The sequence below is a fragment of the Schistocerca americana genome, chromosome 2, assembly GCF_021461395.2.
Source record: "Schistocerca americana isolate TAMUIC-IGC-003095 chromosome 2, iqSchAmer2.1, whole genome shotgun sequence".
NCBI classification, from domain to species: domain Eukaryota; kingdom Metazoa; phylum Arthropoda; class Insecta; order Orthoptera; family Acrididae; genus Schistocerca; species Schistocerca americana.
The window spans coordinates 325,960,709-325,976,287 of NC_060120.1; the positions used below are offsets into that span (position 1 = coordinate 325,960,709).

General features: G+C 44.7%; 1 protein-coding gene across 1 annotated transcript in view; it reads right to left on the reverse strand.

Moving 5' to 3' along the window:
* LOC124593760 (cyclin-dependent kinase 2-interacting protein-like) overlaps positions 1 to 15,579 on the reverse strand; it is a 117,381-nt gene that overhangs the window by 95,628 nt on the left and 6,174 nt on the right. The window contains exon 2 of the mRNA XM_047132111.1: positions 14,792 to 14,963. Within this exon, the coding sequence (XP_046988067.1) occupies positions 14,792 to 14,963 (172 nt within the window). The remainder of the gene's footprint in view (positions 1 to 14,791; positions 14,964 to 15,579) is intronic.

The following is a 15,579-nucleotide window of genomic DNA, read 5'->3' on the forward strand; positions in this document are numbered from 1 at the left end:
AGGGTAAGGAGTCATTCCAATCCCGGGAGCGGAAAGACTTACCTTAGGGGAAAAAAAGGACGGGTATACACTCGTGCGCACACACACACACACACACACATATCCATCCACACATATACAGACACGAGCAGTCATATTTAAAGACAAAGAGTTTGGGCAGAGATGTCAGTCGAGGCGGAAGTGCAGAGGCAAAGATGATGCTGAATGACTGGTGAGGTATGAGTAGCGGCAACTTGAAATTAGCGGAGATTGAGGCCTGGTGGGTAACGGGAAGAGAGGATATATTGAAGAGCAAGTTCCCATCTCCGGGGTTCGGATAGGTTGGTGTTGGTGGGAAGTGTCCAGATAACCCGGACGGTGTAACACTGTGCCCAGATGTGCTGGCCGTGCACCAAGGCATGTTTAGCCACAGGGTGATCCTCATTACCAACAAACACTGTCTGCCTGTGCACTGTCTGCCTGTGTCCATTCATGCTAATGGACAGTTTGTTGCTGGTCATTCCCACATAGAATGCATCACAGTGTAGGCAGGTCAGTTGGTAAATCACGTGGGTGCTTTCACATGTGGCTCTGCCTTTGATCGTGTACACCTTCCGGGTTACAGGACTGGAGTAGGTGGTGGTGGGAGAGTGCATGGGACAGGTTTTACACCGGGGGCGGTTACAAGGATAGGAGCCAGAGGGTAGGGAAGGTGGTTTGGGGATTTCATAGGGATGAACTAACAGGTTACGAAGGTTAGGTGGACGGCGGAAAGACACTCTTGGTGGAGTGGGGAGAACTTCATGAAGGATGGATCTCATTTCAGGGCAGGATTTGAGGAAGTCGTATCCCTGCTGGAGAGCCACATTGAGAGTCTGGTCTCGTCCCGGAAAGTATCCTGTCACAAGTGGGGCACTTTTGTGGTTCTTCTGTGGGGGATTCTGGGTTTGAGGGTATGAGGAAGTGGCTCTGGTTATTTGCTTCTGTACCAGGTTGGGAGGGTAGTTGCGGGATGAGAAAGCTGTTTTCAGGTTGTTGGTGAAATGGTTCAGGGATTCCGGACTGGAGCAGATTCGTTTGCCACGAAGACCTAGGCTGTAGGGAAGGGACCGTTTGATGTGGAATGGGTGGCAGCTGTGATAATGGAGGTACTGTTGCTTGTTGGTGGGTTTGATGTGGACGGACGTGTGAAGGTGGCCATTGGACAGGTGGAGGTCAACGTCAAGGAAAGTGGCATGGGATTTGGAGTAGGACCAGGTGAATCTGATGGAACCAAAGGAGTTGAGGTTGGAGAGGAAATTCTGGAGTTCTTCTTCACTGTGAGTCCAGATCATGAAGATGTCATCAATAAATCTGCACCAAACTTTGGGTTGGCAGGCCTGGGTAACCAAGAAGGCTTCCTCTAAGCAACCCATGAATAGGTTGGCGGACGAGGGGGCCATCCTGGTACCCATGGCTGTTCCCTTTAGTTGTTGGTATGTCTGGCCTTCAAAAGTGAAGAAGTTGTGGGTCAGGATGAAGCTGGCTCAGGTGATGAGGAAAGAGGTTTTAGGTAGGGTGGCAGGTGATCGGCGTGAAAGGAAATGCTCCATCACAGCGAGGCCCTGGACGTGCGGAATATTTGTGTATAAGGAAGTGCTATCAATGGTTACAAGGATGGTTTCCGAGGGTAACACATTGGGTAAGGATTCCAGGCGTTCGAGAAAGTGGTTGGTGTCTTTGATGAAGGATGGGAGACTGCATGTAATGGGTTGATGGTGTTGATCTACATAGGCAGAGATACGTTCTGTGGGGGCTTGGTAACCAGCTACAATGGGGCGGCCGGGATGATTGGGTTCGTGGATTTTAGGAAGAAGGTAGAAGGTAGGGGTGCGGGGTGTCGGTGGGGTCAGGAGGTTGATGGAGTCAGGTGAAAGGTTTTGCAGGGGGCCTAAGGTTCTGAGGATTCCTTGAAGCTCCACCCGGACATCGGGAATGGGGTTACCTTGGCAAACTTTGTAAGGGGTGTTGTCTGAAAGCTGATGCAGTCCCTCAGCCACATACTCCCGACGATCAAGTACCATGGTCGTGGAACCCTTGTCCGCCGGAAGAATGACGATGGACCAGTCAGCCTTCAGATCACGGATAGCCTGGGCTTCAGCAGTGGTGATGTTGGGAGTAGGATTAAGGTTTTTTTAATAAGGATTGAGATGCAAGGCTGGAAGTCAGAAATTCCTGGAAGGTTTGGAGAGGGTGATTTTGGGGAAGATGAGGTGGGTCCCGCTGCGACGGAGGACGGAACTGTTCCAGGCAGGGTTCAATTTGGATGGTGTCTTGGGGAGTTTGATCATTAGGAGTAGGATTAGGATCATTTTTCTTCGTGGCAAAGCGATATTTCCAGCAAGAGTACGAGTGCAGGACAGTAAATCTTTGACGAGGGCTGTTTGCAAAGGCAACTCACTCACCCTTCACAACCTTTCCAGCAAACCTCAACCTCCTCTCATTGCACACAAACCCAGTCTCTCCCATCTACTCAATCTCCCACTTCCAGCTCCACTCCCTCCAAAACCTCAAAATTCCAATCAACACAATCTGGAACCACAACACCCTAATTCAGTAGTTAACCTTTCCTCCAAACCTCTCTCCCAATCCGAAACCTCTGTCCTATCCAAAGGCCTCACCTTCAGCCCCACTCCCAGATTCAACCAAACAGCCCTCGTCAAAGATTTACTGTCCTACACTCGTACTGTCTGCTGGTAATATCACTTTGCCACTAAGAAAAATGATCCTAATCCTACTCCTAATGATCAAACTCCCCAAGACACCATCCAAATTGAACCCTGCCTGGAACAGTTCCATCCTCCGTCGCAGCAGGACCCACCTCTTCTTCCTCAAAATCACCCTCTCCAAACCTTCCAGGAATTTCTGACTTCCAGCATTGCATCTCAATCCTTCTTAAAAAACCTTAATCCTACTCCCAACATCACCACTGCTGAAGCCCAGGCTATCCGTGATCTGAAGGCTGACCGATCCATCGTCATTCTTCCGGCGGACAAGGGTTCCACGACTGTGGTACTTGATCGTCGGGAGTATGTGGCTGAGGGACTGCATCAGCTTTCAGATGACACCACATACAAAGTTTGCCAAGGTAACCCCATTCCCAATGTCCAGGCGGAGCTTCAAGGAATCCTCAGAACCTTAGGCCCCCTGCCAAACCTTTCACCTGACTCCATCAACCTCCTGACCCCACCGACACCCCGCACCCCTACCTTCTACCTTCTTCCTAAAATCCACGAACCCAATCATCCCGGCCGCCCCATTGTAGCTGGTTACCAAGCCCCCACATAACGTATCTCTGCTTACGTAGATCAACACCTTCAACCCATTACATGCAGTCTCCCATCCTTCATCAAAGACACCAACCACTTTCTCGAACGCCTGGAATCCTTACCCAATGTGTTACCCCCGGAAACCATCCTTGTAACCATTGATAGCACTTCCTTATACACAAATATTCCGCACGTCCAGGGCCTCGCTGCGATGGAGCATTTCCTTTCACGCCGATCACCTGCCACCCTACCTAAAACCTCTTTCCTCATCACCTGAGCCAGCTTCATCCTGACCCACAACTTCTTCACTTTTGAAGGCCAGACATACCAACAACTAAAGGGAACAGCCATGGGTACCAGGATGGCCCCCCTCGTACGCCAACCTATTCATGGGTTGCTTAGAGGAAGCCTTCTTGGTTACCCAGGCCTGCCAACCCAAAGTTTGGTACAGATTTATTGATGACATCTTCATGATCTGGACTCACAGTGAAGAAGAACTCCAGAATTTCCTCTCCAACCTCAACTCCTTTGGTTCCATCAGATTCACCTGGTCCTACTCCAAATCCCATGCCACTTTCCTTGACGTTGACCTCCACCTGTCCAATGGCCACCTTCACACGTCCGTCCACATCAAACCCACCAACAAGCAACAGTACCTCCATTATCACAGCTGCCACCCATTCCACATCAAACGGTCCCTTCCCTACAGCCTAGGTCTTCTTGGCAAACGAATCTGCTCCAGTCCGGAATCCCTGAACCATTACACCAACAACCTGACAACAGCTTTCGCATCCCGCAACTACCCTCCCGACCTGGTACAGAAGCAAATAACCAGAGCCACTTCCTCATACCCTCAAACCCAGAATCCCCCACAGAAGAACCACAAAAGTGCCCCACTTGTGACAGGATACTTTCCGGGACTGGACCAGACTCTGAATGTGGCTCTCCAGCAGGGATACGACTTCCTCAAATCCTGCCCTGAAATGAGATCCATCCTTCATGAAATCCTCCCCACTCCATCAAGAGTGTCTTTCCGCCGTCCACCTAACCTTCGTAACCTGTTAGTTCATCCCTATGAAATCCCCAAACCACCTTCCCTACCCTCTGGCTCCTATCCTTGTAACCGCCCCCGGTGTAAAACCTGTCCCATGCACCCTCCCACCACCACCTACTCCAGTCCTGTAACCCGGAAGGTGTACACGATCAAAGGCAGAGCCACATGTGAAAGCACCCACGTGATTTACCAACTGACCTGCCTACACTGTGATGCATTCTATGTGGGAATGACCAGCAACAAACTGTCCATTCGCATGAATGGACACAGGCAGACAGTGTTTGTTGGTAATGAGGATCACCCTGTGGCTAAACATGCCTTGGTGCACGGCCAGCACATCTTGGCACAGTGTTACACCGTCCGGGTTATCTGGACACTTCCCACCAACACCAACCTATTCGAACTCCGGAGATGGGAACTTGCTCTTCAATATATCCTCTCTTCCCGTTACCCACCAGGCCTCAATCTCCGCTAATTGCAAGTTGCCGCTACTCATTCCTCACCTGTCATTCAATATCATCTTTGCCTCTGGACTTCCGCCTCGACTGATATCTCTGCCCAAACTCTTTGTCTTTAAATATGTCTGCTCGTGTCTGTATATGTGTGGATGGATGTGTGTGTGTGTGCGCGCGCGAGTGTATACCCATCCTTTTTTTCCCCCTAAGGTAAGTCTTTCCGCTCCCGGGATTGGAATGACTCCTTACCCTCTCCCTTAAAACCCACTTCCTTTCGTCTTTCCCTCTCCTTCCCTCTTTCCTGATGAGGCAACAGTTTGTTGCGAAAGCTTGAATTTTATGTGTATGTACGTGTGTGTTTCTATCGACCTGCCAGCGCTTTCGTATGGTAAGTCACATCATCTTTGTTTTTATATATATTTTGTCTGTTCTTTCAGATATGTTTGAAGCAAGTGGTCTTTAGCCGCCAGGGGGACATCAATCAGCATGATTGCCTTTGTTGTAGCTTTGTTTTTTTTTTACAAAGATATGAACAGCAGTATGACTTTTTCAAATGGTACCCTGTATTTTTTATTTGGTAATTCATTTCCTCTCCTAAAGACCTATTCAAAAATGTATCACAGTGTACCATTCACGGAAACACAATGTTATTAATTACATAACACAACACTGACTTTAGCGAGTCCAGGATCACAAACTCATCCACTTGCTGGAGTTGTCAAAAAACAAATGAAAACCAAGTAAAATAATTACACAAAATTGACTGACTCTCCTGTACCATTGCCCAGGAGTAGAACACTCACAGGTGCTCGAAGTGGTGACCCTGGACACTGATACACTCGTTGACTCAAAGAATTCTTTACTGCTTCCAGTGTTGCCTGCTGAAGAGAATTACAAGCCACCGCGATACGGTCCTGCATGTCCTCTGAAGCTGTTGGAATATTACGATAGACAATGTCTTTAATGTACCCCCAAAGAAAAAAGTCCAGAGGATTTAAATCAGGAGACTTAGCAGGACAAGTAACTGTTCCTCCTTGACTAATCCATCTGGCAGGCAGGATACCTTTGGTTCAGAACACGATGGGCATGCAAGGCATTATGTGCTGGACATCCATTGTGTTGATACCACATAAGCATTCTAGTTCTTAGTGGCACTTCATCCAGAAAAAGAGGAAGAATTTGTCTGAGGAAGTTGGCATACGCTGTGCCGCTTAAACTATCACTGATGAAATAAGGGCCAATAACTGTAGTACCAAGCATACCCGCCAGGACAGCCGAGAGTGCTAATGCGCTGCTTCCTGGACTCAGGTAGGGGAGCCGGCCCCGGATGGAATCCGCCCAGTGTGGTTTTTAGGCAGTTTTCCACATCCTACTAGGTGAATACCGGGCTGGTCCCCATGTCCCGCCTCAGTTACACGACTCGCAAACATTTGAAACACATTCACACTATTTCATGATTTACACTAGACACAGACAGCTGGGGTACACTAATTCTGTCCCGGGGGGGTATGGGGTGGCGGCAAAAAGGGCATCCGGCCACCCTTCAAATTAACCATGACAAATCCGTACTTAACCCTGCCGACCCTACGCGCAATGCGGGATAAATGCAGTAGCGAAAGAAAGAATTGTAGTACCAAGCATCCCACACCAGACGTTAACTCTTCATTGACGTTGATGTTCCACCTCATGGGTTGTCGCTGGACCAATGATGCCTGTTCCTTGTATTTACCTGTCCTTTGTTTGAGAAGGTACATTCACCAGTAAATTGAACATTGGAGAAGTAGTTCGAGTTCGCGATGATTTGCTGCTGTACCCACTGACAGAACTGTACACGATTCTGGAAATCATCCCCATGCAATTCTTGATGTAAGTGTACATGGTAAAGATGAAACCAGTGACTTGTAAAAATACGATGTATACTGGTTTTAAATGCCAATCTCGTGTTCAAGCTGTCATGTGCTCACATGTGAATTCATAGCAATGGAAGCAAGAACAGTAACTTCGGCAGCTTCAGCTGTGCGAGTGCTACGACAATTGCATTACTGTGAGTTGAAACTTCCTGTTTCCTGAAGTGTCACAACAAAATGAGAAAACATCCATTGGGAAGGTGGGTTCTTGTCAGGATATCGCTCTCTGTACAATTCTGCTGCCTGCATAGCATTTCACCAACCTTTAACAACAACATTAAAAGAAACGTTATGTTGATGCAGTTCGTAGGAAGGACAGCCTTTACCGTATGCCTATTCTACACAAGAGTATTTAGAAAGACTAAACGACTGTACTAAATGTACCCTTGCATAAGAAAACAGTATTGCAATTACTGTTCTGCTAACTTACATTCCTCATAGATGAGTAGCATTTCTATCTTCTCTTCATTTGGTGTTCATTCTACTCTCACAACTCTTCAACTAATGATGGTTGACGGAATGACGGGTGTGCATTCTACTTCTGATTACATTTGTCCTCTGTCAACGTCAGCATGTGGATGTGTTCCATTACCCCGAGTACTTGCACTAAGCGCTGGGAGTGTCAACTTCAATGTTGCGTTATTTGATTAATAACGTTGTGTTTCAGTGAATGGTACACTGTGATACACTTTTTAATAGGCCTTTAGGAGAGGAAATGAATTACCGAATAATAAATACAGGGTGCTATTTAAAAAAGTCATACCGCTGCTCATATCTTTGTAAAAAACAAAGCTACAATGAAGGCAATCATACTGATTGATGTCCCCCATGACGGCTAAAGAATATTCGCTCGAAACATTTTTTAATTTGCATCTGGACAAACAGTTATTTACAATGGTCAAGATAAATGGGATACCCCGTATAACGCAGAGTATTGTCACGCACGTGTCAGAGTCACTGTGACAGAAGGACCACACAGCCTGGCAGCAGAATCCTCACTGGTGGAACTGCAAAGATCAGCTGTGTTTGGCATTGCCTCTCTGGCATCTTCGTCTGGAGCGTATCTCAGTGATGACAGCATTTCACACATTATCCAGCTGGTAGTCACTGTCATGGTTCATTAGATTTTCCACAACGCATATTTCAATGGATCATTTTATAATGGAGTCCCAAAAAGGCCAAATTAATGTTTTGTCATACTCTGCTGAATGTCCATTGGAGATACAATGTTCAACAATTGCAGACTTGTTTGATTGTAGAAGACGAGTGCAACATTTATGTTCTGTGCAGCTTTCTTCCACTGTAGTGTTGTTTGTCCTTCTTAAGGAGTGGATAAAGATAGCATTTTAATTTTTTTTAAATTCAGTCAATAATGATATGAAATACTGAAAATCAATTTTTTTTTTAACCCAGGAAGCTGTTAGACAAGCAACTAGGACTAAGTGATTGTGCCCCAGGTAGTCATTTCAGAACTGACAAGAGGTTGGTGCACCAGAGGTCTGCACGCATGCACATGTTTTTTCAACTGCATCTATACTTTGCAAGCAACTGTATAAATAATGGTGGAAAATACTTTATGTACCACTATCACTTCTCCCTTTTCCTGTTCCAGTCACATATGGTTCACAAAAAGAATGACTGCTGGTAAGCCTCTGTGTGGCCTCAAATCTCTCTAATTTTATATTCACAGTCTTTTTGCTAGATATACCTTGGAGGGAGCAATGTATTGGTTGACTTTTCTAAGAACGTACAGTCTTGAATTAACAGTAGACCATACTGTGATGCAGGACACCACCCTTACAGTGTCTGCCACTGGAGTTGACTAAACATCTCCATGACACCTCTGTGCTTACTTGCTGCTGTTCTTTGTATATTCTCTATTTCCTGTCTCAATCCTATCTGGTGTGAATCCCAGACTGACTAGCAACATTCAAGTATGGTCGTATGGATGTTTTGAATGCTGCTTCCTTTGCTGCTGGATTCTTCCAAAGAATCTCAGTCTGGCATCCACCATACCCATGATCACTTTGAAGTGTTTGTTCCATTTCAAATCAGTCTGTATACATACTACTAGATATTTTATGGAAGTAACTGCTTTAGTAGTAGTTCTGCAATCATGCAACAATTGCAACTTGCTGAACCAAGTGATTCTCTGCAGGTCTTTCTCAGTTTAATTACAATTTTCTATAACAACGAAAATAATCAATTTTCGACAATATAATGTAATTGGATAGGTAAAAAAAATCTACTCACCAAGCAGCGGTGGGAAAACACAGGAGCCTGTGGTTCCTTCTTCCGGCAGAAGAGTTGATGAGAAATGAGCTGGAGAACTTTAGGAAAAGGGGTAGAGTTCAGAAAAGTCACCCATAACTTACCGGACGGGATGAGAAGGATAGACTGATTGTTGTGGACTGCACCAGACTGCACCTGAAAGATTAAAAGTGGAAGACAGGGTAACATGCAAGACAGAGATTACTGCTCACTGCTAAAACATCATGCATGAGTTAATAGACTGAAAAGCTACGTACATTGTATGTAACAGAGGTGCGAGGGGGATGGCGAAATATAGACAGGTCAGAAAATGAAAGATGTAGAAAACTAAACTGGAGTTAAGAAAGGAGTAGTTACTATGAAGAAATGTTGAGACAGAAAACCTTAATGGAAATTAAGGCCAGGTGGGTGTCGAATTCCAAGGACAAGTCATAGCATTAGTTCCCACCTGTGGAGTTCTGAGAGACTGTCATCTTGGGGAAGAATCCAGATGACGCATGTGGTGCAACAGACACTGAGGTCACAACTGTCATGTTATAGATAATGCTTTGCAACAGCATATTGTGTGTTGCTGGTATACACCCTCTACCTATGCCCATTCATCTTACCTGGAACATGGTGGTAGTCATGCCGATGTAAAAGGTCCAACAGCATTGTTAAGATAACAACTGATATATGACATGTCGTTTCACAGGTGGCTCTCCCTTTGATAGCATATGTTTTGCCAGTTACAGGGCCGGTATAAGTGGTGGTAGGAGGGTGCATAGGGCAGGTCTTGCAGCAGGGATGGTCACAGGGGTTGGAGACATAGGGTAGGGAGATGGGTACAGAATGAGCATAAGGTCTGACAAAGATACTGCGGAGATTGGGAGGGCAACGTAAAGCTATTCTAGGTGTGGCAGGCAAAATATCTGACATAATAGTTCTCATTCCATGGCATGATTTTAGGAAGTCACAGCCTTGTCAAAGTAGCTGATTTATATATCCAAGACCAGAGTAATACTGAGTGACAAGTGGTGTGCTCTAAAGTTGTTTTTTGGAGGGATCAGCAGTACCAGCATTGGATGCAATGGCCCGTGAAATCTGCTGTTGGACAAGGCTGGTGGGGTAATTATGTTCAGTGAAGACTGAAGTAAGAATGCTGTTGTATTGCTGTAAAGAGTCTCCACCCGAACAAATATGTTTACCTCGAATGCCAACATTTGACATGGACAGGATGGCAGCTGTCAAAATATAAGTACTCTATGTGGACAGAAGTGTGTATAGCTGGTGTTCTATGAGGACGAAATCAACATCAAGGAAAGTGGCATGCGATTTTGAATAGGACCACATGAAATTTAACTGGGCAAAGGTATTTAGAGATTCCAAGAATCTGACCCACCTTAAAACCTCACGCCCCTCACAAGAATTACACCTCAATCAGTAGAACTTCTTATCCCACCCAAACCATGAAAGCCAATCCTTTTGACTTCTTCCTATGATCTACAAACCAAAGTATACTGGCCATCTTATAGTTGCTGGCTTCAAAGCACCAACTGAATTTATATCTGCCTTAGCTGATTAGCACCTGCAATCCATAGTACAATGACATCTCTTCTATACTAAAGACACCAACAATTTCCTAGATTGACTGAAATCCATGCCTGTTCCACTCCCACCACACACCTTGCTTGTCACTATTAATGGCACCTCCCTCTATACAACTATTCCCCACATACATGGTCTGTCTGTTGCTGAACACTTCCCCAGTCTGCACTCACCTGATTCCAAACCTACGACATCCTTCCTACCCACATTAATCAACTTTATATTTACTTCACCTGTGAGGAGCAGACATACAAACAAATCAGGGGAATGGCCTTGGGAACTAAGAAGGCTTCTTCCTGTGCCAACCTTTTACGGGGCACTTGGAGAGAGCTTTCCTGGGATCCATAAGACTTCAGGCCCTGGTTTCGTTAAGATACATTGATGACACCTTTGCCATATGACTCACAGTGAGGCCGACCTGTTAAAATTCTTGGAATCTCTAAATACCTCCTTCCGATTAAATTTCACATGATCTTATTCCAAATCCCATGCCACTTTCCTTGATGTCATTTCTTCCTTACCGAAGGCCACATATACACTTCTGTCCGCATTAAACCTACTAACAAACAACAGTACTTCCCCTCCCATACAGCCTCAGCGTCCGAGGCAGATGTATTTGTTCAGGTGCAGACTCTACAGCAATACAACACCATTCTTACCTCAGCCTTCACTGGGCATAATTATCCCACCAGCCTAGTTCAAAAGCAGATTTCCTGAGCCATCACATTCAATCCTGGTACTGCTGATCCATCCAAAAAAAAGAAACACACAACTTCAAAGCACACCACTTGTCACTCAGTATAATCCTGGTCTTGAATGCACTCATCTATTTCGACAAGGCAATGACTTTCTAAAATTAGATCCATTCTGTCTTAAGATTTTGTCCCCCCAATACCTAGAACAGCTTTTCATCGCCCTCCCAATCTCCACAATACCCTTGTCAGACCCAATGTTCCTTCTGCACCATCCCCCTCTGCCCTGTGGTTCCTTCTCCTGTAACTGTACAATGCAGCAAGACTTGCTATATGCACATTTCTACCACTATCTATACCAGTCCTGTAACTGGCAAAACATATACTATGAAAAGGAGAGCCATCTGTGAAACAACACGTCATGTATCAGCTGTTATGTAAACACTGTTTGACCTTTTACATCGGCATGACTACCCCAAGTTGTCAGTTAGGATGAATGGGCATAGGCAGAGAGTGTATACTGGCAGCACACAATATCCTGTTGCAGAGCACACTCTACAACATGACAGCTGTGGCCTCACTGCCTGCTGCACCGCATGTGCAATCTGGATTCTTCCCCCAGACACCAGATCTCAGAACCCTGTAGATGGGAACTAACATTACAACATGTCCTTGGTTCTCGACACCCACCTGGCCTTAATTTACATTAATTTCTTCCATCTCAGCATTTCTTCACATTAACTCTGTGTTACTTGGCAGTAACCACTCTTTTCTTCACTCCATTTCAGTTTTCTACATATCTCATTTTCTGATCTGCTTATTTTTTGCCGTACCCCTTCTACCTCTGTTACATATGCTGTACTTAGGTTTTCACACTCATTAACTTGTGCACAATGTTTTAGCAGTTACCAGTAATCTCTGTCTTTGATATTACCCTATCTTCCATCTTTAACTTTCCAGGTTTTCAAATCTTGTCCAGTGCAGTCCCCAACAATGAGTCTTTCCTTCTCATCCCATCTGGTAAGTCTCCCCTGACCCAGGGTTCTGAGTGGCTTTTCCAAACTCTTTTCCTAAAGCTCTCCCATTCATTTACCTTCACCCCTCTTCATTCTGCTCCAACCATTCTGTTGGAAGAAGGAGCCACTGGTTCCAAAAGCTTGCATTAGTAAAAATTTTTTATGTGTATGTTCTCTTTCTGCCACTTCATGAGCAGATTTTTTTAATATATTCAATTACATTATATTATAGTTTTTTAGTGTTGCAACATCTCTATATACAACAGCTTTGTTTGCTAGAAACTCTTCTATACAATCACACAGTTTCTCTAATATCCCGTATGCTTATACACTGCTTGACAGTTGCTAAGGGACAGAGACATTGTTGGACTGCACTAATCACGGTCAATGGTGGATGACATGAAAGACAGTATGTACGTAACAGAGGTGGGCTGGTATGTTTATCACCAAGAATGGTACAGATTTCAAAACATAGAAAAGCAGGATAAGAGACATAAATAATGTTCATGTATGACACAGGTCAGACTCCCAACGTAAAGGTTAACATCAGACTATCAGCAAGGAATACGCCCTACTTGGGCACTAACACACATTTTGCACCTGTTATTCATGTTGGCTACCAGACTGTTGAAGAGTCTTTGGGGGATATTGTCCTACTCCTCTCTCACAGTGGTTTTCAGCTTTTGCACAGTTCGAGGAGGGATGTTCATTGATTAGCATGTCTGCCACGAGCATCCTAGGCTTGCTTTATAGGGTCCAGGTCTGGGTAGAATGTAGGCCATTTCAAGTTCTGTATCTTCACTCTCCAATGTGTCCAACATCTCAGCGATACTGTGTGGGTGGGACTGTTGTACATAAACAGAAAGTCAGGATCTACCGTGCCGCTCATCAGGTGGCTCTCTCTCCCCACACTAACTGATGGCCAGGATCACATGCCACAGTGTAGGAGGATTCGTCAGAGACCATCACTTTACAGCACTGTTGCTGACCCCAACCAACATGCTCCCTATACCAACGAAGTTTTTCTCAGAGATTGTGCAGTTGAAGTGGAATGTATTTAATAGACCTCCGAGCATACAAAACAGACAGATTTAATAACCAAAAAATAGTTCTGGCAGAGACACATGTATCAGTAGTGATTTCTGGGTCTGCAGCGATTTACCTAGGAGTGAGGTAACTGTTCCTTTTCGCCTCTCAGGCTACCCATTGAGCCTCTTGTGGTGTGGTGGTCTGTCTACAACCACCAGTGTGCTTTCACATATCATTTCCACCTTTAGTGGCCTTTTTCAACTGCGAGATGACACTTTTAGGGACACCCATTACTATGGCCACAGTAGTGACACTTTGACCCGCTTCAAGCCATCCAAGTGCTCATCCACAATTGTAAGCCCTCAAATGATGTCTTGCAGACATGTTGCCATACCACACAGAGTGTCACACTTATCTCTTTCCTTAACAATGTTCTTCAGACACCATACTACATGAACTGTTGAATGCACATAGAGCGTTTGTGCATGGGCTTCACTACAGTTAACTTGCCCCACCCTGTAGATTTCCTTTTATTGTCACTGGTCGGTGTTCCATAGCAATTGAAAGTTGCTGCTTAGCCAGTATCTGTTGTTCCTTAGCAATTATCAAGCAGTGTATGTTGTTCATATGCGGCAGTGTGGGACTGTATTGAAGGCCTTCCAAAAGTTAATGAACATTGTGCCCACCTGGGCACCTCTATCTACTGCTTTTGGGTCTCGTGAATGAACGCAGTGAGCTGGGTTGTACATGATCATTGTTTTCAGAGCCATGTTGATTCCTGCAGAGAAGATTTTCGCTCTTCAGAAATGTTGTAATATGCAAGCATAAAACATGTTCTAAAATACTGCAAGAGACCTACATCACAGATACAGGCCTATAGTTTTCTGCTTATCCTCAACGACTCTTCTTAAAAATGGGAATGACCTGTGCTTTCCCCCCCCCCCCCCTCCCCCCCCAACTATCAGGAACATTTCACTGCTCCAAAGGTCTATGGTAAACTGCTGCTGGAAGAAGGTAAGTTGTTTAGCATACACTGTGCAGAATCCAACTGGTATTCCATCAGGTACAGAGGTCTTTCCTCTGTTGAGTGATTTCAGCTGTTTTCTATCCCCTGGTCACTTATTTTTCAATATCTGTCATTCTGTCGTGTGTGTGTGTGTGTGTGTGTGTGTGTGTGTGTGTGTGTGTGTGTGGAGGGTGGGGGGGAGGGGGTGCTGCATGTGAGTGTGTAACCTTCACACAAGATTAATGCAAGAAAAAGAGCAATAATATGCTTGAAAGCTAATGAGATGATGTCGCATATGTGTACTTGCCGCCCTCCAATTTTTTCCAGGCAAGCTGTTGCATTTTCTTACTCTTGTTTAGTGTTTCCGCGTGGAATATCCATTATCTTAAAATTACTTTGATATAGGCTACTGCATACAAGCAGCCTCGCTTTCAATTTAAAATGTATGTTATGATAGAAAATGACGGACTGGAACCTCTATACTTACAATGCAGGAATTTTCAAATCTGCAATGCTCTTCAAGATCTTGTAACCATCCTTATGATGTCTATTCCAAGCTTGTACCCAGTTGTACATGTCTGCAACCAGGTCCCGAATGACTCTTGCATTTCCTGTCAGGTTCCCTTTCTGAGGTGTTGATTTCACAGGGCTGTCTGAAACTTCAATGTAAGGGCAAATTACTCACACCTGGGGCTTTATGGAATGAGAGAGAGAGAGAGAGAGAGAGAGAGAGAGAGAGAGAGAGATATTATGTCTCACAGGAGTTTAAATTAGTGACATTGTACTACAGGATTGACAAATTATTGTGTGCGAGGTAACACATTAAAAACAGCCCTCAAATAATATGGAGTGAGCTGCAGGACTGATAATTTTTAGTAGGCCTACACATTTTGAAAATTGTAGGTTTTTAAGAGTGAATCCAAAAAATTAGAATGAGATGTCATGTAAAAGGTAGGTGTGTGTGTGTGTGTGTGTGTGTGTGTGTGTGTGTGTGCGCGCGTGCGCGTATATTCACAATACCACTTTTATAGCAGGACTAAAACACATTTTGGTGGACCACTTTTCAATCTGTAGAGATTTAAAAAAAAAAAAATAAAATACTAAAACTCACAAAAGAATTTCCTGACACTACAAGAAACTGGCAGAAGTTAGAATTTTTCTTTTATTCATATTCCTTGTAGCCTAATAAGGCTTAATGATTCCCATGTCCTCCCTACTATTTACTCAATGCACTTTTCTTCATATTTCACCCCCCAAATTTTGAAGGAAAGCACA